The sequence below is a fragment of the Aethalodelphis obliquidens genome, unplaced genomic scaffold, assembly GCF_003676395.1.
Source record: "Aethalodelphis obliquidens isolate GAN/ISIS:26980383/991018 unplaced genomic scaffold, ASM367639v1 scaffold28, whole genome shotgun sequence".
Classification (NCBI taxonomy): domain Eukaryota; kingdom Metazoa; phylum Chordata; class Mammalia; order Artiodactyla; family Delphinidae; genus Aethalodelphis; species Aethalodelphis obliquidens.
The window spans coordinates 5,181,701-5,205,664 of NW_020837972.1; the positions used below are offsets into that span (position 1 = coordinate 5,181,701).

At 40.6% G+C, this 23,964-nt stretch overlaps 1 protein-coding gene across 1 annotated transcript in view; it reads right to left on the bottom strand.

Moving 5' to 3' along the window:
- GRK3 (G protein-coupled receptor kinase 3) overlaps positions 1–23,964 on the bottom strand; it is a 117,203-nt gene that overhangs the window by 31,826 nt on the left and 61,413 nt on the right. Inside the window, exons 4-9 of the mRNA XM_027124441.1 lie at positions 20,072–20,173; positions 18,318–18,392; positions 13,063–13,124; positions 8,125–8,176; positions 5,902–5,993; positions 3,397–3,496 (exon numbers count right to left, since the gene is read on the bottom strand). Coding sequence (XP_026980242.1) covers positions 3,397–3,496; positions 5,902–5,993; positions 8,125–8,176; positions 13,063–13,124; positions 18,318–18,392; positions 20,072–20,173 — 483 coding nt within the window. The remainder of the gene's footprint in view (positions 1–3,396; positions 3,497–5,901; positions 5,994–8,124; positions 8,177–13,062; positions 13,125–18,317; positions 18,393–20,071; positions 20,174–23,964) is intronic.

A 23,964-nucleotide genomic window follows, 5' to 3' on the forward strand; every position in this document is an offset into this window, starting at 1 on the left:
TTATTAAGATGGGACGTGAATTGGAGATTCAGAATCATAGGCCACCGGAGCAGAAAAGGCTCTTAAGAAAGAAAGAAAAAAAATCACGTGGTCCGATTTCTTTATTTTAAAGACAAGGAAACTAAACTCCCCACCCACTAAAAGGGAAATGTCTTGCCTGAGGTCACAAAGGAATTTGGTAGCCAGCCAAGATTCAAACCCCAGCTCTCTGACCCTGGACTCTTGGCAGAGCTGTCCTACGTTACCCTACTTACGAAGGCAGAGTTTCCATAGCAACATGAAATAAAAGCTCTGCTAAAGGGATTTGACTTGGTTACCTCTACAGAATTTGCTGACCATGATCCCTCATCTCTCAGGCCCTGAGCAGATACCATCTTGAGTCTCAGGTGGGGTCCGAGACACAAAGAACTGAACACTGACCCAAGTGGACAAACAGGCAGCGGTTTAATGATGGTGTTGGTACGGTTTCAAAGATAATTGTGGTTAAGATGTTCTGCCTTGATTACAAATTCAAGGTAAATAAGAACTACGGGGTTTTTTACAGGTAGATACTTAAATAAAAGCTCTTCAGCAAGGAACTGTCTTCTTTGATTTCCTACCTAGTGAGCAAAATAGACTGCATTTTGCAGGAACTTAAAACGGTGATAAAATAGACCGCAAAGTAATCCTTCAGAACATTTCTCTACACTGCAGTCAGAGGAACCTTTTCAGACTTGCAAGGCTTCTCATGTTCTCTTCCTACTTCAAACACTTTGTTTCCAACGGCTCTTAAGATTTTTAAAACTCCTCAGTACTGGCCCAGAAAGCTCTTTCTGGTCTGGTCTGGCCTCTGCTTGCCTCTCTCCCTTACAACTTCATCTTGTGGTCCTTACCCTGTCACTTCTGACCCCACCTCTGCCGACCTTCTGTGACTCCCCAGAACTTCCATGCTCGGGACCCACACGTGCCCCGGCACCTCCTCTGACTTCAGAGGAGCATTTGTGGACAATACTTCCGCCCTGCTAAATGCCTTCTGAGCACCGTGGACCTGTCTTTCCTACCTCTTGCCACGTGTTCCAATGATCAACGCATTTGTGAGACTGTCTGCATCACTCTACGCAGCTCTATAAGAACAAGGACCAAACTAGGGTTTCAGGACCCCCGTCTCGTAGCGGAGGGCCCGGCACAATCTAGGTCTCAAGTATGGATCAAGGAATGAATGAGCAATGCTTCTCAGGAACAACACTTTACTTAATTAATGAAAGTGCTGACGGCTCCCCCCAGTCATGGACATACATGTCCTTGATTCCCTTTTTACTACCCGAAAGTTACAGAATAAAACTGGGAACAGTACTTCCTACTATCTCTTTGGGGGATGAGAAGTAGGAATCCTCAATTTGAGAGTGAAAGAGAAAAACAACTTTCTAGTAAATAGAAAACTCTGCTGGGTGACTCTGGCTCATTTTCATGCCAACACCTTAGGAAATCATACTGATACAGGCCGATCTAAAGCATCCCCTAAGAAGGCAATTTTAAACTAAAGATTACTTAAATCCTATAAACCGTGGCCTTTCATTAGCAAAAACAATTCCAAACAACTTTATTACAATTCTTTCAATTCTTTACTACAATTCTTTAAATTATATACTTATACATGTTTAAAATGCTAAGCAGTTTTGATATTTGAATAAAAAATATAAACAAGCCTTTTAAATTAGCTCAAAGCAGTAGCTCAATATACCCCCAATTTTTTATTTATTCCCTTACGGGTGGACCAGTGAGGAGCTCGACAACTACTTAACGACTCTCCCTCACCTGAGTAAAACAAAAATGCTACATGAAAATTAAAATTGTATGTATATTTTTCCAACACCAAAATTTTTTTTCCATAGGCTTTCCTGTGAATAAATATCCAAGGCTTTGAGATAACTCATTAAAAATTAATATTTTAATAAAGCACTTAAAATCTGCAGTAAACACACATCCGTGTCTGAAATGAAGACACAGACATTTCAATAGATACTAGAAGCCAATGCTATTCACGTTGATTCCAATACAGTGTGCAGGCCACTCAGATTCCATTCCAATCAGTTAAAATCTTGGCCATGCACACAGGGTAACTCTTATTTGAAATGCTTAATGTCCATACGTTGGCAGGTAGAGGCACATAATTAGACATTACTATTTATAGCAATGGCATTTTCATCTGTTATAGTTGAGCTAAATTATGATATTCATTGGCTTCGATAGCAAACAGACTTTCCAGAACCACTTAAAACTAATGCTAGAATAATATAAACACCAACACAATGAATACAGGTGACAAACAACAAAACATGGAGCCTACGAAGGGATGAGAAAAGAACACTGGGGCTGTCCAGGGAGTCTGGGGACTCTGGGCAAAGAAATGATGTCTCTGGGTCTCAGGTTCCTTGCTAAACTAGCTGAAAGGAATTCTTTGAGTCACCATTAAGATCTGAGTCTTTCAAAACCTTTGTGTGAAGATGACCTTATTTAGAACCCAGCTATGATAGTTGGAAGCACCATCCCGCCTCCCCTGGGGCCCCTTGTCTCACTTGCCAGGACACGTGGGCACTGCCCAGGTTCCTGGGATGGTGGGTTTTTCTGGGTGTCTTTATATACATCTGTACAGGTAAATAAAAGCCGAGGTTTTGATCCTGGGTGATACTACTAACAGGAAAAGAAATCAGAACGGGACACTGCTTTGCAAGTCAAGATGACACAGCGTAAAAGCTTGCTTTTACACATGCCGAGCTAAAAATGACAGCCTGACATGCAAATAAAACATCGAACAGGCAGAAACGTAGTGCTGGAAATGGAAAAGGCCAGCGTCCACAGCAGGTAAAAGTAGCAAGTGCTGAGAAGATAAGGTTCCCTCCAAATGAAACCGGCCTGGGGAGCACCCTGAAGGGACAACTGGGGTTTGACTAAGCCCAGTCACTTCCTCTCTATCAGTTTGTGAAGGACGGGAGCTACATTTCTCTTACTTTTTCTTCTCTGGGTTAGTCTTTCTCAGTCACACAGCCAATTCTTAACTATATTCAAGTGATATTGTTTTTGGCATTGATATGATTATTTTCTGCCATCTCTGCAACCATATTCCACAAAGAAGGAAGTCATAAATACTCACTAAAGGGACAAGTTGTCAGTGTGCACAGCGATGGTGGCTAGTACGTTCCTAATTCCCAAATTAGACAGAGGTAATACCTGAATTATTCTTTATACTAACTTAGGCTGCTGCTCCCTGCTCTAAATTCTAATCCCCCCAAGAACTGGCTAGCCGCTTAATTCACCAGAAAAAAAAAAATGCCTGAATTTTAAATAAATTGTCCTGATACAAAAACCAAAAAACAAACAAACAAACCAACCCAAGAGTGTTGAAAATTGAATACTTACTCCTGTGCTCACCAGGGACAACATGATCCTTTCATTTAAGGCTAAGGTTTCTCCTTGTTTCATCTTGATCCTCTTCTTATCCAAGCATTTCATCGCATACCTAGAAACATAAATATTATTGAAAAATCTGCACTGAGAATACATCTAAACGGATTAAATGATACGCATCACACCGGGGGAAGTTTCTAAAGAGGTGCTAAGTGTTTTAAAGAAGCAAAATGCTTCTAAGAAACTAAGGAAATCTGAATCAAGTGGAGACTTCAGTCAATAACATATTTGTTCGTTCATTGTGACGAGTGTCCCACACTAAGTAAGATGAGGATACTGGGCATGGGGTACATGGGTAGTACATCCTGTACTATTTCTGCACTTTTTCTGTAAACCTAAAATAACTGTAAAATAAAAAGGCTATTTTAAAAAATCAAGCAATAATCAAGATATTTCTATTATTATATGAATTGATGTTTCAGTTAAATAAGAGCATAAAGTAGATGGATATAAAATTCAGGGAAATAAATTTTGTATGTATTGCCGCTGCCTAGTACCACCGTGTGTGTGTGTGTGTGTGTGTGTGTGTGTGTGTGTGTTTTGTGGAGGTGCTGTACGTGTCATATTTAGCATTTAGGAATTGTGAATTCAGCACTGGTCAAGATTTAATAAGCTCGTAGAGTGTAAGACTCTAAACTGTTGATGACTGACCAAATGGGAAGGGAAAGTGTGCGTCCAAAACTCCGTGTCCTAAAGTGGCACTTTACTGATTTGTTTTAAATCTATACTTAAGTTATCATATTTCAAATAATAAAAAGAATCAGTAAGATTTTTACATTCAATTTATATTCAAGTTAGTTGAGAAGAAACCGCTGACAGCTTAAGATTTTTGAAGATTTGGAACAAACTCACATTAAGGAAATACAGACATGTTACTCAGCACACTCTGTAATCACAGGTTAAAGAAAGCAGATGCTGGGCTTCCCTGGTGGCGCAGTGGTTGAGAGTCCGCCTGCCGATGCAGGGGACACGGGTTCGTGCCCCGGTCCGGGAAGATCCCACATGCCGCGGGGCAGCTGGGCCTGTGAGCCATGGCCGCTGAGCCTGCGCGTCTGGAGCCTGTGCTCCGCAACGGGAGAGGCCGCGACAGTGAGAGGCCCGCGTACCGCCAAAAAAAAAAAAAAAAAAAAAGGAAGCAGATGCTTTTTCAGCAGGACAAGGGAAAGCTGAAAGGAAATTTTTACAAGGGTTTTGGGGACTTGAGAATTCTGCATGCATGACTAAACTCCCACTGATACACTATTTCACGACACTCAGGTATACCAGTTGTCTGGCTGTGGTAGGACACACAAAATCCACTTATTCCTAACTTACTTACAACTTATAATGTTATGAGCTACAGCAAAACAGAGATAGATGTTCAAATTTGATATTTTTATCCACTCTTCCAGGAGTTCTGTATGACAAATCCATTTGCGAGACATTGATTGGCTTAATTATGGGATCAAATATTGGCTTAATTATGGGATCAAAGCCCAACAGAGCACACATGAAGTGACACGTTCTTGAAATACTTTTTATGATAAAGAATTTTCAAAATGCCTCATACGACTTCTATCACCACCCTGCTGTGATGATGTTTAATAAGACCTTTGGATTGCAGACCACAGAGAAGGTGGCCCCCACAGGTCTTGAGCCCCTCAGAGTAAGCAAGCTGAGGGCCCCCCGCCCCCAAGGGCAGGTGGCAGGTCACTGTCACTGGCAGCCGGGAGGCTGCAAAGGACGTGCTCGAGGATTCATGGGAGCTGAGCTTGGCCACTTCCTAGCTGTGTGACTCCTGAGGAGCGTCTACCCTTAACCTATAAAATAGAAGACTATTTACCAGGCCCTGGCGGTTTCCGAGAGTCGGGTGAAATCGTAAATGTGTGTGAAGAGACAAATGGATATTATTTACTTCTGACAACAACACGTGACAGACTGGGCATCCTCAACACCTCGACAAGCAGTTACGATGAAGTAAAACTAAAATTTAGTGAAAGGTAACGGACGACAAGTAAAGTGCATCATTTAGGATCAGAAAGCCCACCGTGCAGCACAGAACTGGAAGGTATTTTTTCTATCACCCCAAACTGCACATGCTAAATCACAGGTGGGTCAGAAGAGAATGTCTCTCCCCTGCAAAGCAGACAATTCTTTGCAGTCTGATCGGACTGGGAGGCCACACATAACACCCCTTCTTGGCCACCTCTGGATTCCTGGCTCTTCACCCACGGCCTGAACCACTGCAGGCTCCCGATACACGGCTTCTGGTTACCTTCCCATTTAGCCCTAAGAGGCAGCAGTTCCAGATCATCTCGTTTGCTATGCTTTACAAAATACAGCCTATTTCCTTCTGAGGCAAATTACTGCAGGAGTGAGATCACGGGCTTCCATAAATCTACACAGGGGTTTCCTTTTGATGCGAGCATAAAATTCTCTTAATATTCCCAGCAAAATATACGAGCCTAGAAAGCTTACATTTTTCCAGTGTCTGCTTTCCTGCAACCATATACTTCACCGAATCCTCCTCGTCCAATAATCCTATGTACGCTGAAATCATTCATGGTCAACTGTGAATTCAAAATGCGACATGGAAACGTAAAACTGCATAAAAATTATGCTGTTGTTTTCATGTAAAACATATACAGTTATTAAAATAGCGATTCAGATACACCTGCCCTTTCCGTGACTGGTCCCTCAAACTGAGAGGTGAGAAGCACAAGGTGGCAGGACATTCTAGAACCACCTTCTATGCAAACTGCACAGAATGCACACCACGGAGGCAATGACACAGATGGGAAGATGACACAGTGGTAGCTGAGTTAGATTGGTTTTCCGATCTCATAAATCTTATATTGGACGATGTACGCTTTGAAGACAAGTGAATGTGAAATTTCCACTCAAAACACTAAGCCACATCAGCTACTCTGAAGTCTAAAGTTGGGAACAGTTCAGCAAGGCCAGGAACGTAATGGTAGAAAAATAGGCCCACGTCAAGGCCATCTATGTTTTCCTAAGCGTGGGCCATATGATCAGAAAGCCCAACAGATGCTGGCCGTGTGAGTGTTTTATCAATAACGTCAGCGAGTAGAGAGGACTCATGCTGGGCGTGTGAGCATGAAGCCAGACCGAGTGTGAGTAACTCTATGAAGAGGCTTTATTCATAAGCACTTTGTCAGTATCATCCCAGCAATGCCCTGCTTCCTAAGCAGTTTTCATGGCATTAGACAGTACAAAGGCAGATAGATAGTCCTATGTTCGTGGTAAGAGGCCATCAGATAACAGCAAATGCCTACTAGTTTATGTATCCTGGCAAATGAAGGGTCAGATGCTTGAAGGGTTTCCCCAGACAACCCTTCAAATATCATGTCTGCAGCCAGGGAGGGGCATCTGGCCCACTAGCTTCATGTTTGGTGCTCAGAGGACATGAGGACGTGAAGACATGAGGATACCACGTCTGCTAAAGGAACTCAAGCACAAGGAAGATCCACAGCAGATGTAAGGGATTTTTTTTTTGGCCGTGCTGCGGCATGCCACAGCAACAGACCAGGGATCGAACCCGTGCTCCCTGCAGTGGAAGCATGGAGTCCTAACCGCTGGACCGCCAGGGAAGTCCCAATAAGGGATTATTTTTAAAAATGTGTCACTGCCTCTTGCTTCTCAATCCTGCCAGGAAATGGGGTGGAGAGGGGAGGTTTAAAAGAAGAAGGGGCTTTCCTGGTGGCGCAGTGTTGGGAATCTGCCTGCCAATGCAGGGGACATGGGTTCGAGCCCTGGTCTGGGAAGATCCCACATGCCGTGGAGCAACTAAGCCCATGAGCCACAACTACTGAGCCTGCGCGTCTGGAGCCTGTGCTCCGCAACGGGAGAGGCCGCGATAGTGAGAGGCCCGCGCACCGCGATGGACAGTGGCCCCCGCTTGCCGCAACTGGAGAAAGCCCTCGCACAGAAACAAAGACCCAACACAGCCAAAAATAAATAAATAAATAAATTAATTAATTTAAAAAAAAAAAAGAAGAAAAGACCCCACTTCTTCCAATAGTACTGCTCAAGTAAAAAACTAAAAAAAAAAAATCCAGTTATTTCTTTTTCTCAATGGCAAACCTATGTGAAGGGAGAGCACGAAGGAAAGGGGAAGAGAAATGCACACTCTAAAAGCGAAGTAAAGAACGTGCCCTAGAATTACTGACAGTGAGAAGCTAACAGAAGATACAATGCTAAGGGGTTAATGTCAGAAAGTAGCCTGTCTTTGAGGACTGCTTTTATCATTCTCAAAATAACAAAAAAGATGAAACCGTGGTCTAGTAAAAGATGTCATCTTGTTTATTACATCATTGCGCCTAAGAATAAAAAAAGGAACTTTACCAAGATGGCATAAGGCACGGGCATATGGGAATTACATTATGCAGAAGACTTGTATTTTTACAACTAGTTCTGTTAAAAGGTCAATTACCGCTTAAAATAACCATTCTTAAATAAATAAACACATTCTTACATGAATATGAGAAAAGAGAATTAAAATTCAAAGTGTTTACAATTGGGTATAGGAGGATGGAGTTTTCATGCCTAAAGCCATAAGCACGACATCTGTTTGGGCAGAGTGTTACCCTGGGGAGTACGCTGCCGAATAAACTATTTTCTCACGAAGCTGAGCCAGGGGAAATTTTTATTTAAAAAAAGAAAGGCAGAGATGATACTCACATGGATATTTAATTCCACGTTTTTCCACTGACAAAATCGAGTGAACTTGTCACTGAAAAAGAACGTAAGGAATTACTGAAAAGTTAAATATCGAGTTAACTGAGAAACTAGAATTGTACTGCTTGTGCTGCTTCTCAAACGGAGTAAGTTTTCCTAAACATTTTCTCACGGAGGATTCACCTGGTATTTAAGGCCTTATTTTATGATTCAAATCGAAGACTTTGTGCTTCTCCTTTAATTGTCGTTATGCTGTGGTAACATCTTTATCTGAGTCAGCACTGTCCAGTAGACGGGTAACAGAAGCTGCGTACGTAATCTAATTTTAATAATATATTTTATTTAAACCAATATATCAAAAAATTATCATTGCAACACAAAATCAAATCAATATACAATTTTAATGAGATAGTCTACATTCTTGCTTTTCTATGAAGTCTTTGAAATCTGGTGGGTGTTTGCCCATCTTAATTCAGACTAATCATATTTCAAGAGTTCCACAGCTACACGTGGTCAGTGGCTACCATACTGGACAGTGCAGCTCTCGATGACAAAATAATGGCTGTTTACAAATAATTAGAGGGGTAGCAAATATAATACCTAAATAGTGCTTATCATGTCCCAGGCCCTGTTCATCTACTCCTTCAACGACTCCGTGATCAGGTACCGTCATGATGCCCCAACTTACAGCCAAGACCACCTGAGCTTGCCCAAGGTCACACAGAGAGAGAATGGGTGGAGCCGGATTTGAACCCAAACCAATGTCTGCCTCACAAAGATGCAAACAGTGCAGGAGAGAAACCCTTAGACGAGAATCGCAAGATGGAAGTCATACTGCATTGGTAAGCGCCCAGTTTACTCAACTGCTGGAGGAGTGTTTTTTTCATCCATGAAGCAAGAAACGTATCTATCCCATTAATAAAGGCATGATTGGGATTATTTTTTATTAATGAGCAACATATCTATAAAATGTTTGCTTTTAATTTTTTTTTCAGAAGAAATGCATTCTGGATTGAATATTCCTTAAAAGCAAAGAACATTTCTGGTGATTGTTGGACTTCATCTAGCCCCTGGCATGATTCCTTACATAGGAACGGTATTCAGGGTTCTATGAAGGAATGAATGAATTAAAAAAGGAAGAAAGGGAAGGAGAGAGAAAGGCAGGAAGAGAGGGAGGGAGTTCTTATGAAGTGCAAGTTACAGGTACTATCAGCACTATAATACGATGCCTTAAGGCATCCAAATATCCCAGGTCCCTGGGGGTTTCATCTAATATGCCTTCTAAGGATCTTTTAAAAATATTTCTGAGGCTAATAATCAAATTAAGAATTCAAAGCAGAAGAACTCTTGTAATTACATAGCATCTTTTTTCAGTGACTCTGAAGTGACTTTTAAAGAGTGTTTCACTGATCCTCCTAACATCTCTATGAGGCCAGTAAAATAAATTTTGAGTTTCTGAGAGTTATTTCAAGGAGTTTTTTTTTCAAAGCATGGTGAGTGCAAAAGGTGAAACCACACTGGGGTGAATGAATCCATGGCTTTGAAATCACTTGGTGTGTGAGGCTAGCTCATACCCTGCCTTCTTACGGATTCTGGAGTTCAGAGATGGCAACGGAGGTGGGGGTGGGGGGTGCGATCTGTCACATTTTATGAACTTGCAAACTAGCTGGGGAGGGTAAACAACCAGGGAGAGAGAAGTGGCCCTGCTGGCCAAGAGAAGAGTCGAGGAGAATCAACTCCCAACCCATACCCTGCGCCAAAAGGACACACACTCCATCAAAATATAAGCACAGATATTTTGCCCATGAAATACGACAGCAAGTTCTTCTTTAGGAAGTACAGATGGCTGCTGGGTGTCCTGGCTGTCGTGTGCCCACGGGGTTCCTTGAGCTCCATTCCTAGGCAATATCTAGTCACTAGAATGGGCACTTCTGGGTGGGGAGGAGGAACCGGGGCTGAGAATAGGGCAGAGCCTGGGCAGCACAGGGCTTCAGAGCCAGAGCCCTTGCAGGTGACTTAACCACCGCCTCGGAGGGAAGAGCAGGGGTGAAAGATACAAAGACGACTGGGGCGCGGCGAGGGTGAGCAGAACGAGTGTTTTTAGCTCTAACCCCTGACGTGGGCTTTAGATTACTGAGCAATCTGATGTTCACTGCTGAAGCGAGGCTCACCAGCCTCATCCAGAAGAGGGAAAGCCTCACTCCGGGATTCAGCCCCACTGGGAACTTAACCCCGTGTCCCTGCTGGGCCTCAGGAGAAGGTGGAGAGGCAGGCTCAGCACTGCTAAAGACATCCTCTTTTTTTTTTTTTTAATTTAATTGAAGTATAATTGATTTACAACGTGTTAATTTCTGAACAGCAAAGTGATTCAGTTATACACATATATATTCTTTTTCATTATGGTTTACCACAGGATACATGTGATATATATTCATTATATATTCATTATGGTTTATCTAGTTCATTATTCATTATGGTTTATCTAGTTTCCTGCTATACAGTAGGACCTTGTTGTTTATCCATTCTCTATATACTAGTTTGCATCTGCTAACCCCAAACTCCCAGTCCAACCCCTGCCCCACCCTGCCTCCCCCTTGGCAACCATAAGCCTGTTCTCTACATGAAGACTTCCTCTTTACTTCTCTACTGTGAAACTGCAGTGTGGCCACCAAGAAAAATCGCCTGAACCGTGAGGCCCTCAGAGAACACGGCCAGTCCTGACGATGCTGAAGTCTACAAGGGTCTATTTATGGAGTGCCTGTGCTTTTCAAAACCCAAACTCTGGACTTCCCTGGTAGCACAGTGGTTAAGAATCCGCCTGCCAATGCAGGGGACATGGGTTCGAGCCCTGGTCTGGGACGACCCCACATGCCATGGAGCAACTAAGCCCGTGCGCCACAGTTACTGAGGCTGCGCTCTAGAGCCCGCGAGCCACAACTACTGAGCCCACGTGCCACAACTACTGAAGCCCACGTGCCACAACTACTGAAGCCCACGTGCCTAGAGCCCGCGCTCCGCAACAAGAAGCCACCACAATGAGAAGCCCATGCACCACAATGAAGAGTAGCCCCCGCTCACCGCAACTAATGAAAGCCCACGCACAGCAACGAAAACCCAACGCAGGCAAAAATAAATAATAAATTAATTAATTAACAACAAAAAAACCCAAACTCTGAACTCTTGGCCTGACAATGGATTCTTTTACTGTTAATTTGATAATGTATTAACATAAAAAGAACCAAATATATATATATATATATATATATATAAATGAAGTGACTTTAAAAATAATTCATTTATATAAAATGGTAACAGTTTCAGAAAATCCAATGTGCATGCTTGCCTAAAATGCAAAGAGCTTCACTTGTATTTCCTGTGGTGATAAGAGTGAATGGTTAGGGGGAGGAGGCTGGGAGAGGGATGGATTAGGAGTCTGGGTTTAACAGATGTAAACTTTTACATAGAGAATTGATAAATAACAAGGTCCTACTATATAGCACAGGGAACTATATTCAATATCTTGGGATAAACCATAATGGAAAAGAATATGAAAATGAATGTGTGTGTGTACATATATACATATATAATTGAATCACTTTGCTGTACAGCAGAAATTAACATTGTAAATCAACTGTACTTCAATAAAACTAAAAAAAAAAAAAACACAGTGAATGGTTAACTCAGTGGGGGAAAATGACCGTGCAGGTTTACCTGGTGGTTACACAATGGAGTTAACAAGACTTCTTCCCCGATTTTAATCACCATCCCCATTTCTCCCCTCTCCACCAAGGATCATATAACAGTGAGGTTGACCCAGGAGTTTGGGAAAAGTCAGATTTTAGAACCAACAGCAGTGGAGACGGCCCAGGACTTGGTTGAGTCTCACCCCTGGGCCAGCATCCTATCCCCTCAGTTTGATTCCACGGCTTTCTGGCAAAGCCTCTGCTCCTACTCAGAAAAACGTAATCATTTGTATGCAGATTCATTTCCTGAAGTATTGACTCTACTCCAAGATAAAATCATCTCTTGAACTCTGGTAGAATCATGACACAACTTTTTAAATTTTATTTTAATTATTTTAGTTCTATGAACATGTGGAGAAAAAAACACAACTGCACTGAAGTATTTGCTCTTAAAGGGCAACTACTGAACAGCTGCAGGCTGCTCCGTCGATGAGGCACGGTCACACGACAGCTGTCTAGAAATCAGCCGAGTTTATGGAGAAGAGTACAGTCAGTGTGAACGCAGATTCAGTGTTAGAAAGTCCAATTCCAAAGGTGCATCATCACAGAGGCACACTCAAAATACTGAAGGATTGACTCTTAGGTGCCTGAGAAGCATGTGAACACTTTTATAGGCGTTACCGAAAATTTTCAGAATTTTATAGGACAGACATACCCTATAGCTTGAGTAACCCAGAGGGACGTATTTATCGGGTACACTAATGATATATATGACTACAGACATTTGCCAATACTTAAATTCTACTACGTAAAGAATCAAGAGAAGGCCTGTCTCACTTTGAGGGATATGATTTCAACATATAAACAAATGAATTAGACATAGACTCGTGCTTGCATTAGCAAAGGTGTCCCAATAAAATACTTTTAATTGTGAGGTTCCTTAGTCTATTTAAATTTTGGACCATTTGGAAGCTAAAGAACTAAAGGTCAACGGGCTGTTAAGATATACAAATCCTAAATTATAAAGTACAGAGGAAACAATCTAATGCAAAGCCTGGCACGTAGCACATGGTCAGTAAATGCTCGTTGAATGAATAAATTAACACATTTTAAGGACAGCACTTATTGGGTAAAATGAGGTACACCTACACAGTACAAGATCTTATCAGTATAAATACAATGATATATAACTAAGATAATGTTACATGCCAAATATATCTCTATTAAAAAAAAAGATTTTATACATAAAGTTTCATACCTTTCCATGAATTTTTGAAAAATGCTGCCTCGAAGACTTTCACAAATTTCTTCTATGTATGGCTGGAAAGGACGGAAAAGAAATTCCACACTGCATCAGTAAGAACATAATAAAGTGAAAAACAGAAAAGGATGAGACTCAGACGAGGTGAGCCTCCAAATTACGTGCTCCCACAGCACCTTGTACTCGCCCTTCGCAGCCTTGTCCAGTTTTCACCAGTGTACTCATGGTCACGATTATTTACTTGTAGTAACCTACACCACTCGATGGCACGTTCCATGAAGGCAAGGACAGGTCTGTCCTGTGCGCCACTGCATCCCTCCTGCCTAGCACGGCTCCTGGCAAGTCACAGACACATCTTAAATGGCTGGAATTAGCTTCATGGGCATGTGACCCATGCAGCCCCACAGAAGAGCCCAGGGCTCGGTTTGGTGCCCTGCTGTTGTCATCCTGAAATTAATAATTTCTGAACAAGGGCCCCCAGGTTTTCATTGCGTACTGAGCCTTGTAAGTTACGCAGTGCATCCTATAAATTACTATTAATTATATAATTGCTATTAATTATGATTATCATAAATGATCAGCATTAATATTGACTTTTAAAGACGAAAAGCCAAGGGACCCATGGAGTAAATTTTTTTTTAATCAGCTATTCCCAAGGTCTTTGAGCAAGTTCACGGCTAAGCAGGGATTAAGGCAAGGGCTCCTTGCTCACACGTGCAGTGCCCTTTCCCTGTGGAGAACAATCTACTTCAATATCATGCCACTTTACGCATTACCAAATAAACTGCATAAACTTATTTTCCATGGGATGGACTTCAAATCAAGAACTATAAAAATATCAAATGCCAACATTTCACAGCTCAGCCTGGAACCACTTAGATAGTTTTGGGAAATATCTTCATACCCTACACTCACTGAATGATGCAAATTTAATGTTTTCTGTGTCTTCGTAGATCATCCTGAAAATGTGCAAAAAAGAAGGACCAGATCAGGAACCGTCCAAGGCAAGTGATCAAACTAGGAAGTCTGCAGAAGCCACAGTCACCAACACAGGCAGTGAGACCACTGCAGCTCGCCTGGGAGCCTCACTTCCTGCCGCGGGGCTAAGCCACCTCCACCCCCTGGCAGGGCTACTGCTGTCCTGGGCGGGACACCGGAACTGGTCACTAAAACCAGGTGAACTTTGTTCCCTCCTTAGTAACAGGGGAAGCTGAACTCCCTCTCTGAAGCCCTTTCCAGCTCTGAAGTCCTGTGTTTCTATGATGACACACAATAGCAATCTTCGCGAACTCTTCTAGATGCTAAAGACCAAGGGCCACAAGTCTCAAGAGGTTCAAAAGACAAAAGAGATCAAGTGTTGGAAGACATACGAAAAGCCTAAATTTGTATATCACAGATTTTCTATTTACAAAAACTGTTACGTTAATATTTTTTCATATTTTATAAAACAGCCTGTACTTTTGCTGATAAAATAAAAGTTCACCAGAGATTCTTAAGACTGGATATGATATACTACACTGCCACTCTCAACACAGAGAACTACAAAATGTGTCGGGTAAGCAGTGCAAAAGCGAGAGTTCAACAGTGGGGTCATGAGCAAACAACCTCACCTGATTCTCAGTTCCCTTAATCTGTAAAATGGGAGAGTCACATCTAATTTTCAAGGCCGCTGTGAGAATTTAGTAAGATTAAGAATGCTGAGAGCCAAGCACAGGGCCTGGCATGTTCTAGGAACCCAAATGTAAGCCAGGACCCCTCCCGACTCTTGCCACCAAATGTACCTGTGCAATTATTTATTTCTAAAGTTAATTTTGCAAACAAAAAGAATAAAAAGTATTCTGTATTTACTTTCAGAGCATTTTTTTCTTACTACCTTCTTCTCCTCGATAAGAAATTTCAACTCAGGCATCACACTTCCTGATGTCTAAATGTATGATAAACCTACAGTCATCAAAATAGTATCGTACTGACATAAAAACAGACCTTATGGACCAATGGAACAGAATAGAGAGTCCAGAAATAAATCCACACACTTATGGTCAACTAACCTTTGACAAGGGTGTCAAGCACACGATGCGGAAAGGATAGTCTCTCCAATAAATGGAGAATGAGATGGACCCTTATCTCATACATATACGAAAATCAACTCAAGATGAATTAAGGACTTAAATATAAGACCTGAAAGTGTACAACCACTAGAAGAAAACACAGGGAAAGAACGTCTTGACATTTGCCTGGGTGATGATTTTTTGGATGTGACATCAAAAATTCAGGCAACAAAAGCAAAAACAGACAAGTGGGATTGCATCAAACTAAAAAGCTTCTGCAGAGCAAAGGAAACAATTACCAGAGTGAAAAGGCAACCTGTAGAATGAAAGAAGGTATTTGCAAACCATATATCTGATAAGGGGTTAATATTCAAAATATACGAGGAACTTGACTCAATAGCCAAAAACCAAATAACCCCATTCAAAAGGGGGCTGAGGACCTGAATAGACATTTTTCGAAAGACAGACAAATGGCCAACAGGCATATGAAAAGGTGCTCAACAACACTAATTATCAAGGAAATGCAAATCAAAGCCACAATGAGATATCACCTCACATCTGTTAGGATGGCTATTATCAGGAAGTCAAGAGGTAAGTTGTTGGTAAGGATGTAAAGGGAGCCCTTGTGCACTGTTGGTGGGAATGTAAATTGGTGCAGCCATTATGGAAAACAGTATAAGGATTCCTCAAAAAATTAAAAACAGAACTACCATATTATCCAGCAACCCCCCTTCTGGTATATATCCAAAGGAAATGAAATCAGTATCTTGAAGAGGTATCTGCATGCTCATGTTCACCGTGGCATTATTCACAACAGTAAAGATACAGAAACAAACTAAGTGTCTATCAATGGATGAATGGATAAAGAAAATGTGGTATGGATACATACATATATATAAAAACACACAATGGTATAGTATTCAGTCTTTAAAAAGAAGGAAATCCTGCCATTTGTGACACCATGGGTGAATCTGGAGAACATTATGGTAAGTGAAATAAGCCAGACACAGAAAGACAAAATATGGTATGATCTCGTCCACATGTGGAATCTAAAAAGAGTCTAACTCATAAAAGCAGAGTAGAATGGTGGTTTCCAAGGGCTGGGAAGTGGGGGAAATGGGGAGATGGTGGTCAAAGGGTACAAAGTTTCAGTTATGCAGGATAAATAAGTTCTGGAGAGCTAATGTACAGCATGGGGACTACAGTTAATAATACTGTATTGTACACTTGAAATTTGCTAACAGAGTTGATCGTAAGTGTTCTCACCCCCACACATACACACAAACACACACACACAAATGTAACTAGGTGAGGTGATGGATATGTTAATTAGTTTGATTATGACAATCACTTCACAACGAATACGTATATCAAAACATCACATTGTACACCTACAATCATATACAATTTTTATTTGTCAATTGTAACTCAGAAAGGGGAAAAAAAGAAATTCCAACTCAAAGAATATCAACTAACTTTATGGTTACCGTCCCTCTATAAACAGGACATCCAAACATGTAACTTCTATCTATACTTTGATCACTATGTTCTGATGGTACATGTCACACTGAATTGCACTAATACACCTTCTTATTTAAATCAACTTAATAGGGACTACTTCCTTCACCTTTGAAATAAGAATACCAGCCATTCTGTATCTATTTTACCAGAAAGTTATTTAATTATTTTCTTATGAACAAATCAGTAAAGTGAGTGGTTTTGAAAGATACTGGAGAAGCTCCTAAATGACTGTTCCTTGAAGGCACAGAGAGAATTTTGGTGGTCTTTGTATCTCATCTGGAACTATCTTTTTAAATGTTATTTATGCTGCAGGAGAAGCTAGCATCAGAGTTGTAAAATCCACGTACTGTGAGGTATAATTTAGCAACGTTAGATGTAATTGACTACAAGACTGTCTCTGAACAGCGTCAAAGTCAGACAACTGAAGTTCTGACATGAAAATATCATGAAGGCAACAAACGGCAGATGTTCACGTTGCACTTTTTGAATGTACAGTGTTTGGTAAGAGCTGACATTTATGGAGCATGGCAACAGACAGGCCTAGTGCAAAGCAACTCACATGCACTGAATCCTCAAGACCCCCGTTTGCGGGAGAGCCCGTTCTCACTTCTGCTTCACAGATGGGAAAAACTGAAGGGAGGAGAGGTATGGTAGCTTGCCCAGGGTCTCAAAATCCAGGGCACTTAATTTCAGAGCCAAGCTTATAACCAACTAGACTATAAAGGGTGTTACATTTTAAGAAAAGTCCATCTAATTATTTTGGCAGAAAGGCAGCACGCGGTCTGTTACTGTACCCAAATGTTCTCGGAGCCAAATCAAGATTTTCTCTATAAAATAATCAGATTCATTTTGTATGTAAATAAAACCTATCATAAGGCACCTAGGTAAAAATCAACTTAACTTCTCTGTAAATTACTGAATAATCCAGGAAATGGATAAATTATTTTCATTTATGAAAATCATGACATTAATGAATGGCATTCTTTCATATTTCTTGTGACTCACAGAAACATGAAAAGTACATTATCCACTTGAAAATTTGACCGTGTCCTTGCAAGCTGCCACCTCTATAGAAAACCCACAGGATGAGAGAAAAGGCTTTGGGGAGGAGAAACCATTACATCTGAAGATCAGCAAATACATCGGCCCATCAGTTGTGGATCAAGTTTTCTGAGGCTTGTCATTTAAATCTGCATGACTGTGTTGTGTTCAAGATACGAGGAGCCAGGGCAAAGTCCGGTTCCTCAGTCACGACACCAAGGCCGTTCAAACATTCCCTCTTGATTCTTGAAAATGGATCTATTTCATCTGGGGGATAAACACCGTGGGGGTCAACACCTGTACCACTAGAAAGGAAATCTTGTCAAGTCCCCGCTCTTCACAGGTGCCTGGGATGTCAAACAGGAAAAGGCTTTTTCCTCCAATGTCTTGTCTTGATTGATTTATAGAAACGCTCCAGTGGCGTTTTTCAGGAAAGCCTTCACGAAGAATGTCAGCAGAACAGCACACATTTCAATGAGAAGACAGACAACATTAAACTTCAGTTCTTCCAGATACACCTCCACGTAAGAAATACAGCCTCATATGTCAACTCCCCCAGCACTTTCACAGATGCAAAGAATGGCCCCAATCCAATTGTTAAGCAAATTAGAAACATTTATTGGGAAAGCACTTTAATCTTACCTGAAAAAGAGTTGATGTCACTTGTTTCTTGGATAGATGACTTTGCACGTGTTCTACAGCTTGCTTTGAGAATGGCTTTTAAAAATCAAGAAAACAATGTTTTTGCCACAAATATAAAACAGAGCAAACCTCTGTATGTTTTACAATATCAAACATAAAATTTAACACAAAAATTACTAAGCAGTAACCTACAGGGATTCCATCAACACGCATTCTTTAAAAAATCTGTTGGTTGTCTGCGGGCAAGTCAAACAGACGACTGCTCCTCTGAGCTTCCAGAGTTCTTAGATACCATGTCGAGAAGGATGCTGTGCAACAGGGGCATCCAACTGACATACCTAATTCCACAGGAGATCAAGATGACTTCGACTAAAAAAAGCTGTAAGGAATCGTATTATCGCCTTATTAAATGCATCATCCCTCAACTGGCTGATACTGGGGTCCTAAAAATGCAAAATTTCTATTATATGAGAGAAAGTGAATGCATGAAAATATACCTAAGAATTAAATGTCAGGACTGCAAAGCTAAATCACAGTGTTGAAAAGACTCTAGGTTAAGGAAAATCTTGCTGTAACCACAGGGGAGAGGAATTGGTTCTAAAACAATGAAACTCACTCGGACAAAAATTACACACTCTGTCCTCCCCCAAAACTTCAAATTACGTCTGCAGCAATGCACAAGAAGAAGAGCTTAAAAAGCATATCACACTGCTAAAAACCCTCTAAATTGTTGACCTATACGAAAACTACGTTTACAGAGGCATTCACAGTGAACACCTGGCATTTACCAAGGTTCAGCCATTCCCCAGCAAGGTAGCAAGGCAGAGCATTACGATTAACTCTAGCTCAGAAGTTCAGTAAGCACTGTAGACAACACAATAAACACAGAAGCACGGACATATATCATTGTCATGACCACTGCTGTCCAGTCAGGCTCTCTGCAATGCTGGAAATGTGGTGAACCTGGGCTGACGCAGGAGCCACCAGCCACATGTGGGTATTGAGCGCTTGAAATGTGGCTCATGAGGAATTAAACTTTTAATTCCATTTCGTTTTAATTAATTTAAACAATTTAAATACCCACATGTGGCTAGTGGCTACTGCATTGGACACAGCAGCCCAGGGCTCTTAGGATACTCCTTTGGAAAACAGTCTTCATGTAGAGAGATTACATGGTAAATTTTCATTATTAATTATTCCACTCACTCCTGGTGGAATAATTTCCTAGGAACCCAGTTTATCCTAATGACTGAATTAGACTGTTTCTCTGATTTATAAATACAAGGAAAAAAAATGGTTTCAACCATCATTCAACTATTAATGAACTACATTAACACAATAATTACAATCCTCCTTATTAATTCAAAGAAAGCATTTAAGATTTTTATTGATCAATATATGATTAGCCTAACTGTTAAAGGAGAGCTAAATGAAAAACAATAAAGCTTAATTTCCTTTAGAAAGTCTAGAATTGAGGTTGGCTGCTTCTTCCGTTGATCTGCATTAGCCATTTTATCAATGTTTGCAGTGAAAGTATCCACTTTTGGAAACATACCAAGAGCATATGGAACAACAGATACTGGATCGGTATTACCAGGAAACAAATGACAAAAACAGAAGAAATGGGTTCCATCCTGGATGAATATCATGTAATTTTTAAACCTCTTCCTCCTACTTTAACTTTCATTCTGGAAATGTTTGAAGGCTGTCTCATATTTACCCATATTAAAGTAATAAAACAAAAAGATACTTACATGTGAACAAGACAGCAGCTCCTTCATGATGTAAGTATCATAAATCTGTCGACTTCTACAAAGGCGATCTTCCTCATTCTCAAGCTTTTCATATTCTTTTATCTGGATGGTTAAAAGTTACCACTGTTAGGTATTGTCTTCCTAGAAACTTACTTTATCGAAGGATATTACTAGTCTTGGCAGAAACCACTTCCACATGACATCAAGCAAATTACTTGAATCGGCCATTCCACCGGAAACAACTACTTCTAATGTTGTAATAATGAAGTTGGAATAATTTAAATTCAACTTGGAACATACGAATGGATTTTTTCCTATGATGAACCTTGTCGCTTAAATTTAGAAACACAATATTAAGAAACAAATACTGCCATGGTTACAATTATCTTAACGATGCACCAGCCATGGACCATTCATCCTTGCCAAGTCTCCTTTCCCAACCACAAATAATTTAAATTTGTCTGTAATCCAGTTCTAAGAGTTATGACGGGGCTCGTTCTCACTCAACTACAGTGTTACAAAATTCAGGAGGAAAAAATAATAATAAATTGCTAGGATTCCTGCAAAGAGATGTTTAGAAATCAACTAAATATTTTGGAAATGCATTAACCATAGATAAAAGCATTGGTTTTTCACACTGGAACCTTCTCTGCACTCTAAAAGTATTAACAGAAAGGTTCCTTCAAATTGTATGTTTTGCCAATAACTTAAGGGAGGTAACCTGACGGGTGTCAAGATAGACCAAATAATAAAATGAGCTTTGGAAATATTTGCTTTATGAGGACATGGCCCCTATTACTCCAACCTCAAAACAGAAGTTCTCAGATCAGAGAAGTATTTTTATTTATTTACAGAAATACATTTAATCTAAAAGACAAGAAGAGAATGAAAACACAAATGAAATATGGACCTGGTAGGAAGACTGTAGCAAAGATTTTCAATATAATGACTAATAACTACATATAACTTATTTTTGGAAAAACAAATGCTCCCACCAAGGAGACAGTTGTAATACTGACTTTCATGATATCTGAGTGCTCTCTATTCTGCTATGACAAAAAGTGGGGCTGATTACTCCTATGGGAGAGAGTATAAACTGAATAGAAATAAAAGTTACCTTTTTTACTGTACAGTCTAACAGTTTTGAAATCAAAACCAGTAAATCCTATGAAAATTTCTGATAATGAAAGGGCACGGTCGGCAGGGAGAGGAATATGTACAATGCTGACGTCCTATACGAAGGCTAACTGGTTCACACACTGAGAAAAATTCTGGGATCATCTTAATTGCCCTTAAATATCATCAGTGAGATGGCTGAAATTCACAAGTCTGTAACTGCCTGGGCTTAGAATGGAGTCTTCTTGGAACAGACACTAAAATTTAACAAAAAGGCAAGAGGACTGGGGTAGGTTGATACCCCATCCAAGAGGAAAACACTTTTAAAAAATTTTTTTATTTTTTAAAAATTTTTATAGAAATATAGTTGATTTACAATGTTATGTTAGTTTCAGGTATACAGCAAAGTGATTCAGTTATATATATATACACACACACACACACAAACACACACATATATTCTTTTTTTACATTCTCTTCCACTATAGGTTATTATAAGATATTGAATATAGTTCCCTGTGCTAATACAGTAGGTCTTTGTTGGTTATTTGTTTTATATAGAGTAGTGTGTATATTTTAACCCCAAACTGCTAATTGATCCCTCCCCCACCCCATCTTTTGGTAACCATAAGTTTGTTTTCTATGTCTGTGAGTCTATTTCTGTTTTGTAAATAAGCTCATTTGTATCATTTTTTTAGATTCCACATATAAGTGATATCATATATTTGTCTTTGTCTGGCTTACTTCACTTACTATGATAATCTCTAGGTCCACCCATGTTGCTGCAAATGGCATTATTTCATTCTTTTGTATGACTGAGCAATATTCCATTGTGTGTGTGTGTGTGTGTGTGTGTGTGTGTATGTATGTATATATATATATATACATACATACACACACACACACACACACACACACACACACACACACACACACACCACATCTTCTTAATCCATTCACCTGTCGATGGACATTTAGGTTACTTCCATGTCTTGGCTATTGTAAACAGTGCTGCCATGAATACTGGGGTACATGTATCTTTTCAAATTATATTTTTCTCCAGAAGGAAAACACTTTTTTAATGAAGAAGCAATTCAGCAATGTTGGCATAACCAAAGGATCTGGGCTTAATCATCCAAGGTTAATTCAGGAGAACATGTCTGAAGGTTCAAATACCATGCCAGATGCAAGTATGGTAGGTGCAAGGAAACAGAAGCCAGACACACAAATCTGAGGCAGAGTCAGAAAATAAACCAAGGACTCTGGTTTGGTAGATTTCTTTTGATGTTTTGTTTTAGTAAGGTCCAGAAATTAATGCCACAATGCCAGGATAGAACAGGTGGACTGTTAGTGAACCAAAGGCAAACGTTTCTGCCTAAACACACAAACTCTAGGAAAACTAAACCTTCATGGAATCGTTATCCTTGAAAACAAGTGTAATGAAACCTAAGTCTATGTTCTGGGGACCTATAAAGCAAGCTGACACCTGGTTAAGCAAACGCTGATTCTATGGGAGTTTTCTATGAACTGTAATAATCTGACAATACAGAAAATTCCGGTTTCTTGCACAAATGATGCTCTGAACCCCAATTCTGGCTTTAGTAAGTGCCTCGTATCTCATAAACTCCAACTTGAACAACAGAAAAGGTTAATTCTTAGTAGGCAAAGAAACAGCCTCAAGCATCCCTGGCTGTAATTCACTTTCTATTATCAGTTAAGACCACTAATTAAAGAACATGCAGTCAAGTATCAATTGGCTCTAGACAGGATGTCCTGATGTGCAGAGCAAATGCCACCCCTAATCCTGGCAGTCAGGTTGTCCAGGGAACCTGAGCAGGCAGAGGCCCAAGTTCAAGGTGAAAAGTCTCTACTACAGCAGAACAGAAGCTTCGCCATCAATGATGAACATTCACTAACCGTGTAGTCCTCCCTTTCTGCTTTGGTCGTTACAAAGCTCACAGCTGAACGTGTAGCCTAAATACAGAGAACCCTAAGAGCAAGCCCTTTTGGTCCACAGCTGTCATGGTCCCCACTTTCCTGCCTCCCGTTTTTCCCACTACCATTCCCATGAGACGGTCTAGTAAAGTCACTAAGGGCCTCTGCCTTGACCAATCAAGGATCTCTCTTTTTGCCCTTAGCTTCCTGACATCCCAGCAGCATTCAGCTCCGTGGTCCCCTCCTGCCTCCTTGAAGGCTTTCTTCTCTGACTTCTGGGATCTACACCGTCCAGGGGTTCGCCACACTGGCTCCTTTTCTTCAGTTTCCTCTGGTAATTCTTCCTCCTCTGCTATACTCCTAAATACTGGAGTGCCTCAGGCACAGTACTGGGGCACCCCTTTTTCATCCATTACATATTCTCCTTAGGTAAAGCTATTCAGTCCCATAGTTTCAAACACCAATTATATTCCAATGACTAAGACTGGATCTGCAGGACTCACTTCTCACCCAGAGCTCCAGCGTCTAAATATTTAATCACCTACCGGACATTTCCACATCCTCTCTCCCCTGGCCAATCATGCTCTTCCCCTAGTCTTCTTTATCACAGAAATGATAAAACCATCCTCCCAGCTGCTTAAGCCAAAAAAATGGAATAATCATCATTGATTCTGCTCTCTTGCTCACACCCCTGTCCCCACCACCCCCTACATCCAATTCATCAACCAGTCACGTTGGCTTCATATTCAAAATTATCACAAACCAGGGTCCTCCTTCAGGTAATAGTGAACTAAACTCTAACAACAATTCTGGACATACAAAAAACCCAACTGCACTGGACC